At 46.5% G+C, this 14,614-nt stretch overlaps 1 protein-coding gene across 4 annotated transcripts in view; it reads left to right on the forward strand.

Annotated features, from left to right (window-relative positions):
• The window catches only part of USP31 (ubiquitin specific peptidase 31), an 81,816-nt gene extending 69,113 nt beyond the window's left edge, over window positions 1–12,703 (forward strand). For 3 of the 4 annotated variants that reach the window (XM_086375326.1, XM_086375327.1, XM_086375328.1), the window contains 3 exons: window positions 2,276–2,434; window positions 3,956–4,108; window positions 6,222–12,703. In XM_086375326.1, the coding sequence (XP_086231452.1) occupies window positions 2,276–2,434; window positions 3,956–4,108; window positions 6,222–7,789 (1,880 nt within the window). In that variant the 3' untranslated portion in view covers window positions 7,790–12,703. The remainder of the gene's footprint in view (window positions 1–2,275; window positions 2,435–3,955; window positions 4,109–6,221) is intronic. The other variant, XR_015154635.1, reaches the window with a different exon arrangement.
• Window positions 12,704–14,614: the final 1,911 nt, after the last annotated feature.

Consider the following 14,614-nt stretch of genomic DNA (forward strand, 5'->3'; position numbering starts at 1 on the left):
TAACCTGGTGGCCATGCAAGGGAGCTGAAAGTGCTCATGTCTGCTTCTTGGGGCCTGGTACCTAGGAGTGACTCAGATATTTTCTGCATTTATTTCCCCTTTCCCATGCTTAGACGGTAAAGCGTCTGCCTACAATGCGGGAGACCCGGGTTCAATCCCTGGGTCAGGAAGACCTCCTGGAGAAGGAAATGGCAACCCACTCCAGTATTCTTGCCTGGAAAATCCCATGGACGGAGAAGCCTAGTGGGCTATAGTCCATGGGGTCGCAAAGAGTCGGACACGACTGAGCGACTTGACTTGACTTACTTTACTTCCCATGCTTAGACCATACCACTGCTTTTCTCATAAGAACATTTAAGTACTTGAGCATTGTTAAGTTAAAGATACCTTACTTCTGAGCTTTCACTTGGAATGTTTATTTTAATGTGTTATTTTGCACTGGTTCTGCCTATAGTTACATGGTATATGTATGCCTGACTTGTAGTGATTCTAGAACAGCGCTGCTTAAACGATCTGCGATGAAGAACCTTTTAAAAGATTTCTTAAATCTTTTTCAAAATTTCCAATCCTTCACGAGCCAGAACTTACACAAAAACGCAATAAAAACATCAGACTACTATGAATGTTTTTAAATGCTTACCCCGTTTTGGTGCTTCTCTTTTGGACTGGCACCAGTCTGTGAGACACAATTTGCATAGCACTGGTCTAGAAAACAATTTAGAAAACAGCGCTGGGAAGAAAAGCACACAAAATTATTTTATAAATACATCATTAACCCATTGGTGAGCCCCTGAGAGTTTCCATGCTGTGGCTGAGGACAGAGCATCCCGAGGAGAAGCAGACTGGAGCTGGTACACGGTTGCTCAGCCACCTTCTCTCAGGCACGCTCCTCCGTACCGTTTTCCTCCCACCCCTTCTCCCACTCCCGAACCGCATCCCCTCTCCAGCTGGGCCATAGCGCATCAAGCCTGACCGCGCCGCTGACCAAACAGTTGCTGTTTTACCAGCTCCATCTGCCTTTCCCCTCTGGTTCCAGTGAGCCCACAGCTGCAGACGCCTTCCTACCCTGCAGTCATAGATTCTTCGCCTGCTCTTCTTTGTTGGCACCTGTCTGGTGTAGCCCTGCCTCGCCGGGTCCCTTTCATCTCCTCGGAGTCCACACTTACCCAGTGGTTGTGGCCTGTCAAGGCTGTCACTCCTGGTGCCACTCGGGGACCTTATGTGTCCTGCCCCCGGGGCCCTACTGAGTCCGTCCTGGCGTTCAGCCAAATATTGTAGCACTCATTTATGCCCACCCCAGTAAGTCAGAAAGCACTGGTACGCACACAGCTTTCCGGATCCAGCTCATCACACTCCCTGATCGATTCCCAGCACAGTAAGCTGTGTCTGTCTGTCCTTGCTGGTGCTTCAGCGCTCTTGATTCTTATCTCAGGCTTAGAATTTGATCTGGAGAGAAGGCCGCATGCATTCACGAGCCCCTGTTCTCAGTTTGCCGGGGGACTTCCATGAGGCACCGTTCTGCTGCCTCTGAGGGAGGCAGGGTAGGGTGGGGGTCTAAGAACAAGCTCAAGGACTAGATAATTCTGAAACTAACTTGGCCCCCTGCTTTATCAGCTGTGTGGCCTTGGGCAGGCGGGTTAATCATTTTGAGCCTCTGTAAAATGGGAGTAATAATAGAACAAATTTCATAGGATCAAATGAGATACATAACAAGTGTTAAACAAGTATTAGCTGCTGCTATTATTAATATCATTATTTCTAGTTCCCGAAAGACTAAAATGTTACAGCATCCTTAAAACAGAGCTGCTCAGTCCTGGCACATTAGCATGTTTGCTGGTGACTCTTCATTGTGGGGCTGTCCTGTGCACGGTAGCATGTTCAGCAGCAGCCCTGGTCTCTACCCCCGACTCATCACTAGTATCCTACCTGCCCTGCCGCCCCCCAAGTTGTGACAGTCAAAAAGGTCTCCATTCATTACCACGTGTCCCCTGGGGCAAAAGCATTTCTGTCTGAAAGCCATTGGTTTAACTAAATACTCATTTTCTAAGATTAAGTAGAATTTCATCCATTTGGAATAGGTTGGAATTTCATGAAACATCTTGCCTGTGTATGATTTGGAATTTGGCTTTTTTTTTTTAACGCTTTCTCTGCATTACTACCTGCGACCTTAAAAAGTTATTGAATTATGTGAGGCAAGGAAACAGTGTCTGAGGGTGGAGCGGAGCGGCCAGGGTGGCCACCCCAGTGCTGATGGCTGGTGGGCTCTCTTTGGCAGCGTTCTGCAAGAACTCCGTGGACGGTCTCTGGTACTGCTTCGACGACAGTGACGTGCAGCAGCTGTCGGAAGATGAGGTCTGCACGCAGATGGCGTACATCCTCTTCTACCAGAGGCGGACAGCTATACCATCGTGGTCGGCCAACAGCTCGGTGGCGGGTAAGGCCATTCCACTCCAGGTGCGGTTTTTCTGAGAACAGAAGGTGGTGCTTGATGATCCAGAGGACTTCTCCAGAAGGTCCTCTGATTCTGCTGGTTGGATCAGGTTAATTGTCACATTTGCATTTAATCTGGAAGGCAGAATGGTTGCAGTCAAGGAAACGGGGCTGGAATGCGCAAGCAACTGTGATACCAGGAGTTGGCATGGAGGTAGAGTGGAGCCCAGCTCAGAGCACGATCGTGTGTTTACTTGTGGAGTCAGTGATCGAGGGAGCTGAAGAGCACCACCAGGTGCTCGCAGAGTAGAGGGACCGAGTGATTTGGAAGCAGAACCAGACTTGACTTTGCCACCCCTTGCTCGGATTATCGTGGAGCATGTCCCATCTAAGCCACGTATTTGTCAGCCGTAACATGGGTGTAATAATGCTACCTGTCTCATGAGGTCGTTGTGTCCAGCAGATCAGGTGAACTTGGGTTAAAGCCCTTTGCAAAGGGTAAAGCACCATTACAAATTATTCTTTTTTTCCAGTAAGGTTGGCCTGTTCTGTTAGGGGAAGGATTGAAGGCTGTAATAATCTTAGAGGGCTTGGGTTTAGTTTGAGGAGATCTACTCTGTTGTGTTAAACAAACACAAGAACCAGTCTCCACACTTGATGCAGCCACACACAATCCAGACAGGGAGAAGGCGTCTTAGCGCCACGTTGCAGTTGAGAGAATAGGACAGAGTTGTGGGACGTGGCTGTGTGTGAGCAGTTATTCATCCCTGCACCCCTCGAAGCTTGTGAGGGATAAGCCGGAAGCCGCTCAAAGGAAGCATCGCTGAGGCAGAGAGACCCCTGGTGCATCACGCCCCACGCAGTACAGCACTCAGTCTGTAGCTGCTCTCTTCGTTCACGGAAGGTGGGAACTCCAGGGCTCTAGTGCCGTCCCGCAGTGCTTTCCAGAGTCTGAGATGTGCTCGGACCTGACACCCCCTTGAGGTGTCCTCGAGATAGTCATGCTGCTGCACGCTCTCCATCTCAGGAGTGGCTTCTATTGTCCTAACTCATATTTAAGGGCCTTCCTGGAACAGACAAGACAGAACGGCACGTGGCCCTGTGTATGTGTGCTTGCTTGTTGTATATTAATACTGTGGTTTAAATGATTTAAAAATTTCACCAAAGGCCAAGAAAGTAACAGTACACCGCTGCTTGCTTTCGTCTCTCTGTCTGGAGTATTACTGCAGGTGCTTAGAACGCTCTCTGGGGTGTCGTGCTCAGTAAACGTGTATAGGGTGGATGGAAGGTATGAACAGTTGTGTCTGTTCATTCTGTTGCCGGCACTTAAGACTTTGCTTTATGAAGTGTCCATTCCTGTACTTGGATTTTACAGCTGCAGACGTGAGTGGGAGTCTGCCCTCTTTTTCATCCTCACAGGGGGCATTCGAGTGGACATGGTGTGGGGTCTGGGAGTTAGCGCTGGCCCGGCAATGAGGTCCCCGGGCTTCTGGCCTGACCTCGGTGCCCGCTTCCTTTCCTGCAGGCTCCACGAGTTCCTCCTTGTGCGAACACTGGGTGAGCCGACTCCCGGGGAGCAAGCAAGCCAGCGTGACCTCTGCGGCTTCCTCCAGACGCACCTCCCTGGCCTCGCTGTCAGAGTCTGTGGAGATGACCGGGGAGAGGAGTGAAGACGACGGTGGGTCTGGGTTTCGGTGACAGATTTCCGAAACAGTGACTCGTGGACACGCGCACAGGCTTCCTCGTGTTGAGGAGCCAAGTCCCAAGAAGGAAGTGGGGGGACATAAAAGTGGGTGACAGTGAGGGGCCTGCGAGGCTGTGGTCACCATCGCACGTAACCTTTTATATCACCGGGCCTTTTGCTTCTCGTCTGGGATCCAGGACTTTTTCCTTCCACTGTCGTTTTTCACTTTTAAAGTGTAAACGTGGAGGCTAGAGCTTTAACTGTACAGTAACTGGTACAGTTTAATCAGAGTGCTTTTTAAACTCTTCAGAGTAGCTATGAGGGGACTCAGCGAGCTTGCAATTTGCTGAGGGTTTTGCGGGAGGCTGCCTGGGGATGAGCTGCTATGCGGGGCCTGGTGTGGGAGCGCCTGACTTGCTCGGCTTCTCACCTTCCCACCACACTGCCTCCCTGGAGGGACTTGTGGTGTGTGCTTGGGGAGTGCAGGAGCAGCTAGAACAGAAGCCATTGCCTTTGCATAAAGCTGTTTGGGGGAATTTGGGAAACAGTCACAGTATGCAAGCTTGGCAGAGCTGATAAAAATTGAGCTCTGGTGTTTTTGCCTTCAGCTCCCGCTGGACTAGTGGCAACACAGGCCCCCGCTCCACCCGGGACCCAAGCTGGGGGGAGGCGATGAGGCAGCTGGAGTCCTGAGCGTTGGGAGGGGGAGAGGGTGAGCTCAGCCTCTGTGGGATACAATGAGCCCGGTGACTCACCCCGGCAGGGCTCAGTCAGTCTGTGGGCGGCATTTCCATCGCTTCTAGTAAAGTGCTGCTTGCTAGTGGTGATGGTAAACCTGAACGAAAACTGCAGGAAGAAAACAGGAGTCGGGAGGAAGGCCTGACGTGGAGAGCTCCGTCTCACCTCCAGCTCTGCCCCTTCTTCCAACTGTTGCGTCGTCTTCTGTAGCGTAAGAGTCTGGGGCTGTAACCACCAAGCTCCTGGCTGGCACTCCTGACATTTTGTGAAAAACTGGCAGTGCCCCTTGGCTTGTTTATTATTTGGAGGTGGTTTTCAGCAAAGCCTTTAAACTTCGAGCTCACTGTTGTTTCAACAGGGAGCCTAGATATGGTTTGCGCCCAGTCTGTTTAAATAGTGGAGTCGGGGGAATCGATATCTCTTCAGGGTCATCATCATACAGTCGTGCTGGGTGGTGCCCACGGACCAGGGCCTGTCTCTCAGGGTCTCATCCAGACGGAGTTGTATTAATACCACAGCTCCAGTAGCAAGTGTGTGGAGAATTTCATTTAGAATATTTTCTTTGGAAGTTCAAAGTCACTTACTGCTCTAATCATGAATATTTTTCTTGAAAGTTTTAAGGCACTCAGGGTAGAAGCGTGTTGTCTCTAGTTCCTTCCACTGATGGCTTTCACAGTCAGCGATCACAGCCCGCCTGCCTGTGATGTTGAGTTGGGGGAAGGGGTTGTGGTTCTGGTGCTGGCTCTGCCTCTAATTACCTGTGTGGTCATGGGCACGGACCTCACTGCTGTGGGCCCCAGTGTCCTTAGTAAGATGAAGAAGCCGTAAATGAAGTAGCTCACGTTTATTGAGCAGTGTGCAACGTCAGGTACCTTGCTGGGCACAGGACTTTGAAGATTTTATTTCATTCTCCTAGTAGCTCTGTGAGTTACAAGGGTCAGGAAATTATGGCCCACAGGCCAAAATATGGCCCCTGTCTTTATTTGTTAACAAAAAAAAGTTTTGTTGGAACACAGCCATGCCTGTTTGTTTATTTGTTGCCTGTGGCTGCTTTTGCACTAAGGTGACAGAGTTGAACAGCTGCCCCACGAAGCCTAAAATATTTACTGTCTTGGCCGTTAGAGGAAAAGTCTGCTGAGCCCTGATGTTGAGCAAGAAGGTGCTTTGCCGGTCCCCAAGTTAGAATGCCCCTATTTTATAGGTGAAGGCTCAGAAAAGTTAAAATCGCGTGATGACTCACTGACCCCAGACACACTGGCTCTGAAGGTCACACTCCCGTCATCCCCTGATGCTGGCCTTCTTTGTTCTGTAGATGTTACTAGCACATCTTGTTGGCTTGGCTTAACGGTAATCTCTTTGCTGCATTCAGGAGGCTTCTCAACTCGTCCGTTCGTGAGAAGTGTCCAGCGCCAGAGCTTGTCATCCAGACCGTCTGTCACCAGCCCCTTGGCCGTCAATGAAAACTGCATGCGGCCTTCCTGGTCCCTGTCTGCCAAGCTGCAGATGCGCTCCAGTTCCCCTTCCCGCTACTCAGGGGACTCTCCAATTCACACCTCTGCATCCACCCTGGAGAAGATCGGGGAGGCCGTGGATGACAAGGTCTCCATCTCCTGCTTCGGTAGCTTGAGGAACCTGTCCAGCAGCCACCAGGACTCGAGCGACAGTCACAGTCGGCGGGAGCACAAGGCTGTGGGTCGGGCCCCTCTGGCCGTCATGGAAGGTGTGTTCAGAGACGAGTCGGACACCCGCAAGTTGAACTCCAGCGTGGCGGACACACAGAGCAGAAGCTCAGCACATGGGGATCACTTGCCCCCCGTCTCTGATCCATTTGATAACAATAACCAGATTGCTTATGTGGATCAGAGCGATTCTGTAGACAGCTCTCCCGTCAAAGAGGTGAAATCCCCAAGCCACCCAGGCTCCCTCGCAAAGAAACCAGAGAGCACAACCAAGAGATCCCCCAGCGCCAAAGGCGCTTCTGAGCCGGAGCGAAGCTTGCGGAAGGGGAGACCGGCCTTGGCCAGCCAGGAGTCCTCTCTTTCCAGTACCTCCCCTTCTTCTCCCGTTCCCGTGAAAGCGTCCGTAAAGCCCTCCCGCTCCCGAAGCAAAGCCGATTCTTCCTCCAGGGCCAGTGGACGGCATTCCTCCCCTGCCCCTGCCCCAAAGAAGGAGTCCTCCCCCAAGTCCCACGAGTCTGTGTCGTCCCCTTCGCTCCAGAAGCAGAAGTCGGCTTCTTCCCTCGCTTATACTGCTTCCTCCACATCTGCCAAGAAAGCCTCAGGCCCCGCCCCGAGGGGCCCCTTCCCTCCTGGGAAGAGCAGGACTTCAGACAGGAGCTTAAGCCGAGAGGGCTCCAGACACAGCCTGGTTTCCGACAGGGCCAGCGTCACCTCCAGCTCCAAACCCAACTCCCCGCGCGTGAGCCAGGCCAGGGCCGGGGACAGCAGGGCGGACAGCAGGCACGTGCGGAGCTCCTCCATGGCCAGCCTGCGCTCCCCCAGCACGAGCGTGAGGGCCGGCCTGAAGAGGGACAGCAAGTCCGAGGACAAGGGGCTGTCCTTCTTCAAGTCGGCCTTGAGACAGAAGGAGACCCGGCGGTCGACGGATCTGGGCAAGACCAGCTTGCTGTCCAAGAAGGCGGGCGGGGGCTCCGTCAAGTCGGTCTGTAAGAGCGCGGTGGATGACAAGGCAGAGAAAGGCTCCCAGGCGCCAGGCTCCCAGCAGCCAAATGCCATTGCAGTTGGGAAAGAGCCGCTTGCCTCCAAGGACCCCTCTTCTGGTAAACATTCCCTGCTGTCCACTCGCAAGTCCAAGACTTCCCAGCTCGATTCTGCAGCGCCCTCGTCTCCTGGGTGCAGGCAGTCTGCTGAGAAATCCTCCAAAAAGTTACCTTCTAGCATGCAAACCTCTGCACGGCCTTCTCAGAAACCTCAGTGATACTTCTGCAGTCCAAGTGTTTTATCTGTAAAGATGTTAATTTATTTAGAACCCCTTCCCTCCCACCAAAGCCCTTTATGCTTCTGTTTTGTATTTTTTGGGGGTCATGTGCCTGCCGTGTGTGTGTGTGTTTGTGTGTGTGTGTTTGTGTGGTGTGTGTGCGTGCGTGTGTGTATGTGGAGAATTCAATTGCAAATTGTTAAAAGCGTCGCCTTATTCTGCCATTGAACCAAATAACAGCCATAGGCAAAGCATTGACACCAAGCTAACTGAAATAATTATAGATGATACCCTGGATGGTCCCTTTAGTAACTGTACGTATTTCTTTCATTGGACACTAGGGATTTGAAACCTGTGAAGCCAGTTAAGCTATCACTAGTCTGCTCTGTAGAAGGGTGAATTACTTGACTCTCGTTTCATCTGAGCGGAATTTGTCGTCAACTGTGGATTGTCACATGGCACCAGGAACTCTTATAAACTGTGACACTTAACAGAGAAATAAACCGAGGGAAAAACTGTCGCTTTCTGCACTTTGGCCCCATCTTACCAGTCTTTGTCAAGGGCAATATTTTAACACTAATGTTTCTCAGGTATATACTCAGCTAGTGTAGGACGGTTGCGCATCCGTGAAAGGATCAAAGAAGGTGGCCTGTGGGTTGCTGTCATTTCTCCTACTGCCACAGAGAGTTTTTAGAGGTAGAAATGAAGTCTTTCACCACCTTCCTATCTGCAAAGACGTGCGTTGCCATAAGCTGTCTTGACCTGTGGGATGTGTTCTAAGAGATGGCAAGTCGGATAGCCAGAAAGCCAGTCACTAGTAGTTAAATTTTTTTTTTTTCCCCTTGTAAATTTGCTCACTAAGGTCACTGCGGTTTTGAAATGGACTAGAGAAAATTCCTGGAAAAAAAGAAATGAATTCTAGACTGGATGCATAAATCTGTGCCATTTCCTTCTCTGGTGTGGCTTTTTTTCCTATGTTAGAAATTGAAAGCTCCATGCTGCCCCAAGAGCGCACACCTGTGTTTCCTCGTCTTGTAACTTGGAGAGGAAAGAAGTTGCCTGATGCCAGCAGCCAGTGATGGTATTTTCGAGCGATGTGTGACAGTGTTATGTGCATAATGTCTGCCTGTCAGGCTTTGCTGGGATTGTTTTTCAGGAATGCATTTATTTCTTCTTTGTGCTGAAGATGTAGTGAAACTCACAAGCAGGATGGAGCCTGCTTCATCTGGCATTGTCAGTGAAAATTCCATTTCTTGTTTAGAGAAAAAGGGAACCTCAAGAAATTCACAGATAAGCAAGATATGTATATAGATTATTTCAAGCTTTTAGGAGGTGTTCTGGGATTTTTAGCCTTGTTTTTTTTTTCCATTTTTTAAAAATGTCGAAGAGAGTCATGGTTCTGATTCTCTTTGAATAGCATTTGTCACTTTGCTGTGAAATATAGCATGCTAAGTTTATATGCGTTTACATATTAACTTTTTTTTTTTAAGTCATGGACTCTTCAGGTTCTTCCTGAACACCTTGTACACAGATCCATTTATATAATCTCCCTTTTCAGTATTGCCGTGTGTGAAGTAACTAGAACATACATCACATGCATAGCTATGGATTCTGCACTGTCCTGTTTTTCTTTTTTCCCCTTTCTTTGCTATGAATACCTCTAGGGAAATGCTTCTAGTAGGTTGCTTTATTTTGCTGCTAATTTGAGCACGAGCAGGTTAACCTGCAAGTCTGGAGGCCATGTGTGTTGAGGGTAAGCTGGAATTGTAGACCCCTGCCATGTTTAAGACAACACATCTGGCCTTGTGAGAGTTAGGCTAGTGCTCTGTGAAATCCACTTACTCTGAGCCTGTTGTGCTTGATCCTGACTCCACCACTCTGCCAGGAGTCCTCATCTCACCGTGCAGGCGTCTGGCTCCCCAGAGCAGCCTCACTCTCCCCTGCCGGGCTGTGACTGCCTTCCATCTTGATCTTGTTGCTTCGAGCAGCACATTGACAGCTCCATCAGTGTTCAGCCACTGTGAGTTTTCCAGTATCACTTTGATTTCCTAAAAAGATTGCACCAGATGTGGGGTTGTCATTATCTGGAATTGAGTGTTTGTCTAATTTGAACTTCTAATCGTTATTTAATAGGTAAATCTCATTTGAAATCTTTTATCTGAAGCTCTGAAACAGTCTTAGAATCATAGTTGGACTACTCAGTGTTTTAATAACACTTTTTTGGGGGGAGAGGTGGGGAATATAAACAGTTAAGCATTAACAGAATGTAATTTAATTTTCCCAGTGGTAAATATTTTTATTCCGGAGTTCTCCAAGAATGGATTTTCTGTTGTGTTTAGTGTCTTTATAATTAAAAAAAAACCAAATCTATGAAGTATATTAAAGTTCCATGGGATCTAAAAATAAACTTTGCATATCTATAAACTGTATGTCTATGGAATTTAGTTCCTGTTTCAGATTTTAATGGTAAAAATAATCAGGAAGTATGGCACTGTCTAGGCATCTTGGTAAGCAATGAAAATTTCATCCTTAGTTATTAGGTTGCAACCTTTAAGCCACAGAAAAAGGATGTTTTGCCTAAAAGTTTGGAGATGCTCTTTGTGGTGTGAAGTATCTTATAGAAAAATTACACTTGGTTCAGTTCAATTCTTTGGTGGAGTTAGGGACTTGGTGTTCTGTTTTTTCTCTTCTCAGTGATGTTTGGCACAGTGAGCTTATATGTGTTTGGGGGTTAAAAATCATCTGCTGACGATGGTAGCCCTGGGTTCCTGGTTGACAACCAGGTGGGCCCGATTAGAGCAGCCGTATTTCCTGATAGGCACAAAATAACCACCGACAGTAGTGCTGCATCTGTCGTGTTTGTTTGCGTTTTAAAACCTTTATTCTTGATTTCTTTTCCTGTGAACATCGGGTGCACGGAGTCCTTGTCATTCCTTCCAACAGCCCTGCCTACACCTTGCCTTTGTAAAACCCCTAATGCAATGTGGAAGCACAAAGAGACTGTTAAGCTCGTGGCACCTCAAGACCATCTCCCACCTTTGCTGTGTATTTTCTCACGCTAAAAGCAGCCTGACGGAAAGGAAGTAGTGCTCCACTGGACCAATAGAAATGGGTGTGGGGGTGTTTGTGGTGCAGCAAAATACTGTTATTGTCTGTGAGGCTGCCGCGACCTCTTCTGTAATCCTCCTTTCATCATTCATTCCGCAAACATTCATTGAGGGCCTGCTTTGCTTGTAAAGGCAAGCTGAGAGCTTCAGGAGTTTGCTGTAGCTGAGGATCCCTGGGAGCACAGCTGATGAACCAGGGGTGCCAGTCCTTCCAAGCAGAAAGATCAGGTGGATCCTGGTGATCGGCCGAGGCCTGTGGGCCTCTTGAACAAGTCTGTTCTGTTCTGGAAACCAAAAGTGCCCTTCTTCATCTTTGGAGATACTTTACTGTCACATCCTCTGTTTCAGACTGTGCTGTCTCTACTACTTAGTGGTTGGAAATCCGATCTGAAGTCACTCTTCATTAGAATTCGGTCATTTGCATTTGTGTGAGGTGGATGTGGGGATTTCTGTGGGTGGGTGGGGAGAAAAATGGTCATCCCTCTAAAATAACCTATCGTGAAGAAAACAGGACAGAATGTAAAGGAAACAGAAGTGGCAGCCTTTATAAAAAAAGGAACAGAAGAGCTGTGAACAAAGCTCATCTATTTCAAATAAACGTGTTTTAAAAAGTAGATTGACATCCGACGTTAAATTTCGTTCTGACAAATTACTGAGCAGCTGGAGATACTGTTTTCCTGTGTAGGTTATAATAATTATTGGATGCAAAGATTATTAGTGTTTCCGGGTTGGATTTTTGAGATAGTATGCAAATCACAAGCACAGTTTCAATAAAACGTATTCTATGAGGCACACTGAACTTTGTATTACTTGGAATTGAGAAGAACAAATTTGCGGACAAACCAGTGCCTATATCATAAACATAAACACAAAAAATAGCTGTTACTGTGCAGGCTGTCTGTCTTCAATTTCTTAAAGGGTAATGTTATTGCTAACTCCATATTTTCGGGGGGAAATCCCATGGTTTTATTCAAATGAACAGTCCATACTGACTTTTGATCAACTCTCAAAGTGTTTTTGCATCTGCATTTTGAGCATGACCAATCATTTTTTTTCCCCCAAGTAATGGAAATAATTTTGCATGGCCTCCGTCTAACCCAGAAAGCATGCTCTTACTACCTATGCAAACAACTAAGAAAAAATACAGACTACTTACACTCAGTGTAAGTTTGAAAAAAAAAAGACATCTCTTAGATTATGGAGCTCTATTTTTGGATTTGTAATTCTATAATCAGTATTGAAAAGCATGAATGTGATTTTTTGTTTTGCTTTGCATGTGTTTCTCTTTGCCGATTTTTTTTTTTTTTTTTTAATCATTGGCAAGATTGTGTGTAAAATAAGTATTTTGCAAGCAGGAGTGGAAATGGGTGTGTTGAACACACAGTGGTTTATATACTGTATTTAGCCAGAAGACTTTCCTAAAGTATTTTGTTCTAAAAATAACCTGCCATTTTCTATAGATCTTAATTTTTTATATCTTCTAGGGTTCTATCGTGGTCACAAGGAAAGAATGTGACTCCTAACAGTGCTAACAATTTTCAGACACTTTTGTAGAGACTTAGAGCTGTTCTGGAAAGCTTTGGCGCTTTCCCCACCACTGGTCACAATGAGACTGAGCTGTGAGGTGTACAGTAGCGTCCACCGTGGGTTAGGTTCTAGAGCTGCTCACAGTCGTCTAAGACTGGTGTTTCCCAGTTGAGGGAGAAGGGAGATCCAGACTCGGGAGGCTTTTTTCAGATCTCACGTACTCTCCCGAATTCCATCAAACCTCTTGTGAAGAACTTGTCTGAGGTTCGGATACCCAGCACTCACTAGAATCGTCTGGGGAACTTTTAAAAATGCCTCAGTCCCACTCCTCAGCTTTTGATCTAATTAGTGTAGTGGCAGGTCCCAGGAGCTACCATCAATATATTTAAAGCTCTGAAGTGTTTCTAATTTGCAGAATTGAGAAGCACTGTGATACACCTTCCCTTTGCTGAGAACTATGGCGAGAATCACTGCCGTGTGAAGTACTCACAAATGACTCAGAGTCCTCTGTTGCTTTGGAGAGACAAGGGAAAAAAAAAAAAAGAGTTACTGATCAACCTCCTGTTTGAGATAAGGGGGGGTGCCTTTCTGATGTGAGGAGCTCGGAGCATCGTGTGCCTCAGCCCTTGCCCGTCTGGTGGGAGCTGGGGGTCTTTAGTTCACTGGAGCAGTTGGTGTCCCGTGGGGCTTGCCTCCTTCCCACAGCCTCTCCGCCGGAGGCCACAGCAGGGCCAGACCTTGGCAGGGAGCAGGACGGTCACTCTGAGTTAGAAAATGCTAAAGTAAAGCCTCCAGTGGCTTTGCAAAACCTGTCCCTGATTCTGATAGACCATGGTCACCTGTAATAGTTACAGTAGCAAACCTGAGGCTGCTGCCCAATTTCCTGTTAAGGAATATTTAGCTCACTCTCTCACTATCCAGAATGTAGTTTCAGGATTTTTTTTTTTTTTTTAATGAATGTGAAGCATTTTATTTGGGTTTTTTTGGGGGGTGGGTGGGTGAGTAACCGTCAGTATTTTTTTCATGTAACTAAAAAAATGAATATGCATCCAAAAATTTGGCAGTACATGTTACCTATGGAGGCGAATGAAATTTAGTTTTAATCTGTGGTGGGCTGAATGCACTATGAATATATTCAAAATAAGCTGCTGTGCTTCTCAGGTGGTTTCTTCCTGTTAAGCATGATGCTGCCTACAGAAAAAGAAAACAGTTTACTGGAGGTTTTCAACATTTCAAGGAATAAGTTAGAAGTAAAAACCCAAGTTGGAAATGCTCCTTTAGAAAGGCTGCCCTGAGCAGTGATACCTGTTGTAATGGTGAAAATGCAATATGAAATCCCCTAGGTGCTATTCTAAATGGTGAGGTGTCATTATACCAAATGGGGAAGCAGTTACTGTGTTTCTGGAGCTGAAGTTCTCTTTGTAGGCCTTTCAAATATGCATTTATGTTCCCTTTGGTTTTGCTCACCAACTGTGCCTCTCACCACTGGTTAAAATTGAATTCAAGCCCCATTACAAAAGCAGTTTCTTGATTGAACTCTTAAGTTTTTACAGTGGAATTTCTATAGTTGTCTTAAAAGCTGCATGTCATATCACTGTATAACAAAATGCTTTGGTGGTGGTCATGCACCATTCATAGTGATTTGTGTATGATTTTCTTTTTTAGTTGTACAGTAATATGGAAGGCAGGATGTCTTTCCTTGAGGCTGGAAACAAAGTGTATCATACATTTTAAATTATTTTAGAACAAGTGCATGAGATGTGTCACTGACTTCTGTTATTTATTTGTATGTTTTATTATTCAAAGTGTATGCACTTTTAAGAAGCAAAATTTATATTTTTATGTTTAAAATGTTTTATTTCTGGAACAGCAGTTGATTATATAGTATACAGTTGGAATTTAAGAGAAAAGTGGAAAAATGTAATGAAATATAATAAATTTATTACATGATGCCCTCTTCAAGCCATATTCCTCTTTCTCCCCTTGCCAACCTCCATATTTTTGGTGTTAACTTTTTTTTTTTTTTTGGTGTTAACTAACTTTGGAAATTAAACAGGTACTTGTACTATGCTGATGTATACAAAATGCTTTAAAGTTGTAGTATTAAGTGAAAACAAGTTACAGAAGGATACATACATTTTGTAAGTAACATTTTAAAGCAAAAAAAAAAAAAATCACATCCATGCTTATT

The sequence above is a fragment of the Bos grunniens genome, chromosome 25 (genome assembly GCF_055505025.1).
Source record: "Bos grunniens cultivar Pamir isolate PY7600 chromosome 25, Bosgru_T2T1.0, whole genome shotgun sequence".
NCBI classification, from domain to species: Eukaryota; Metazoa; Chordata; class Mammalia; order Artiodactyla; family Bovidae; genus Bos; species Bos grunniens.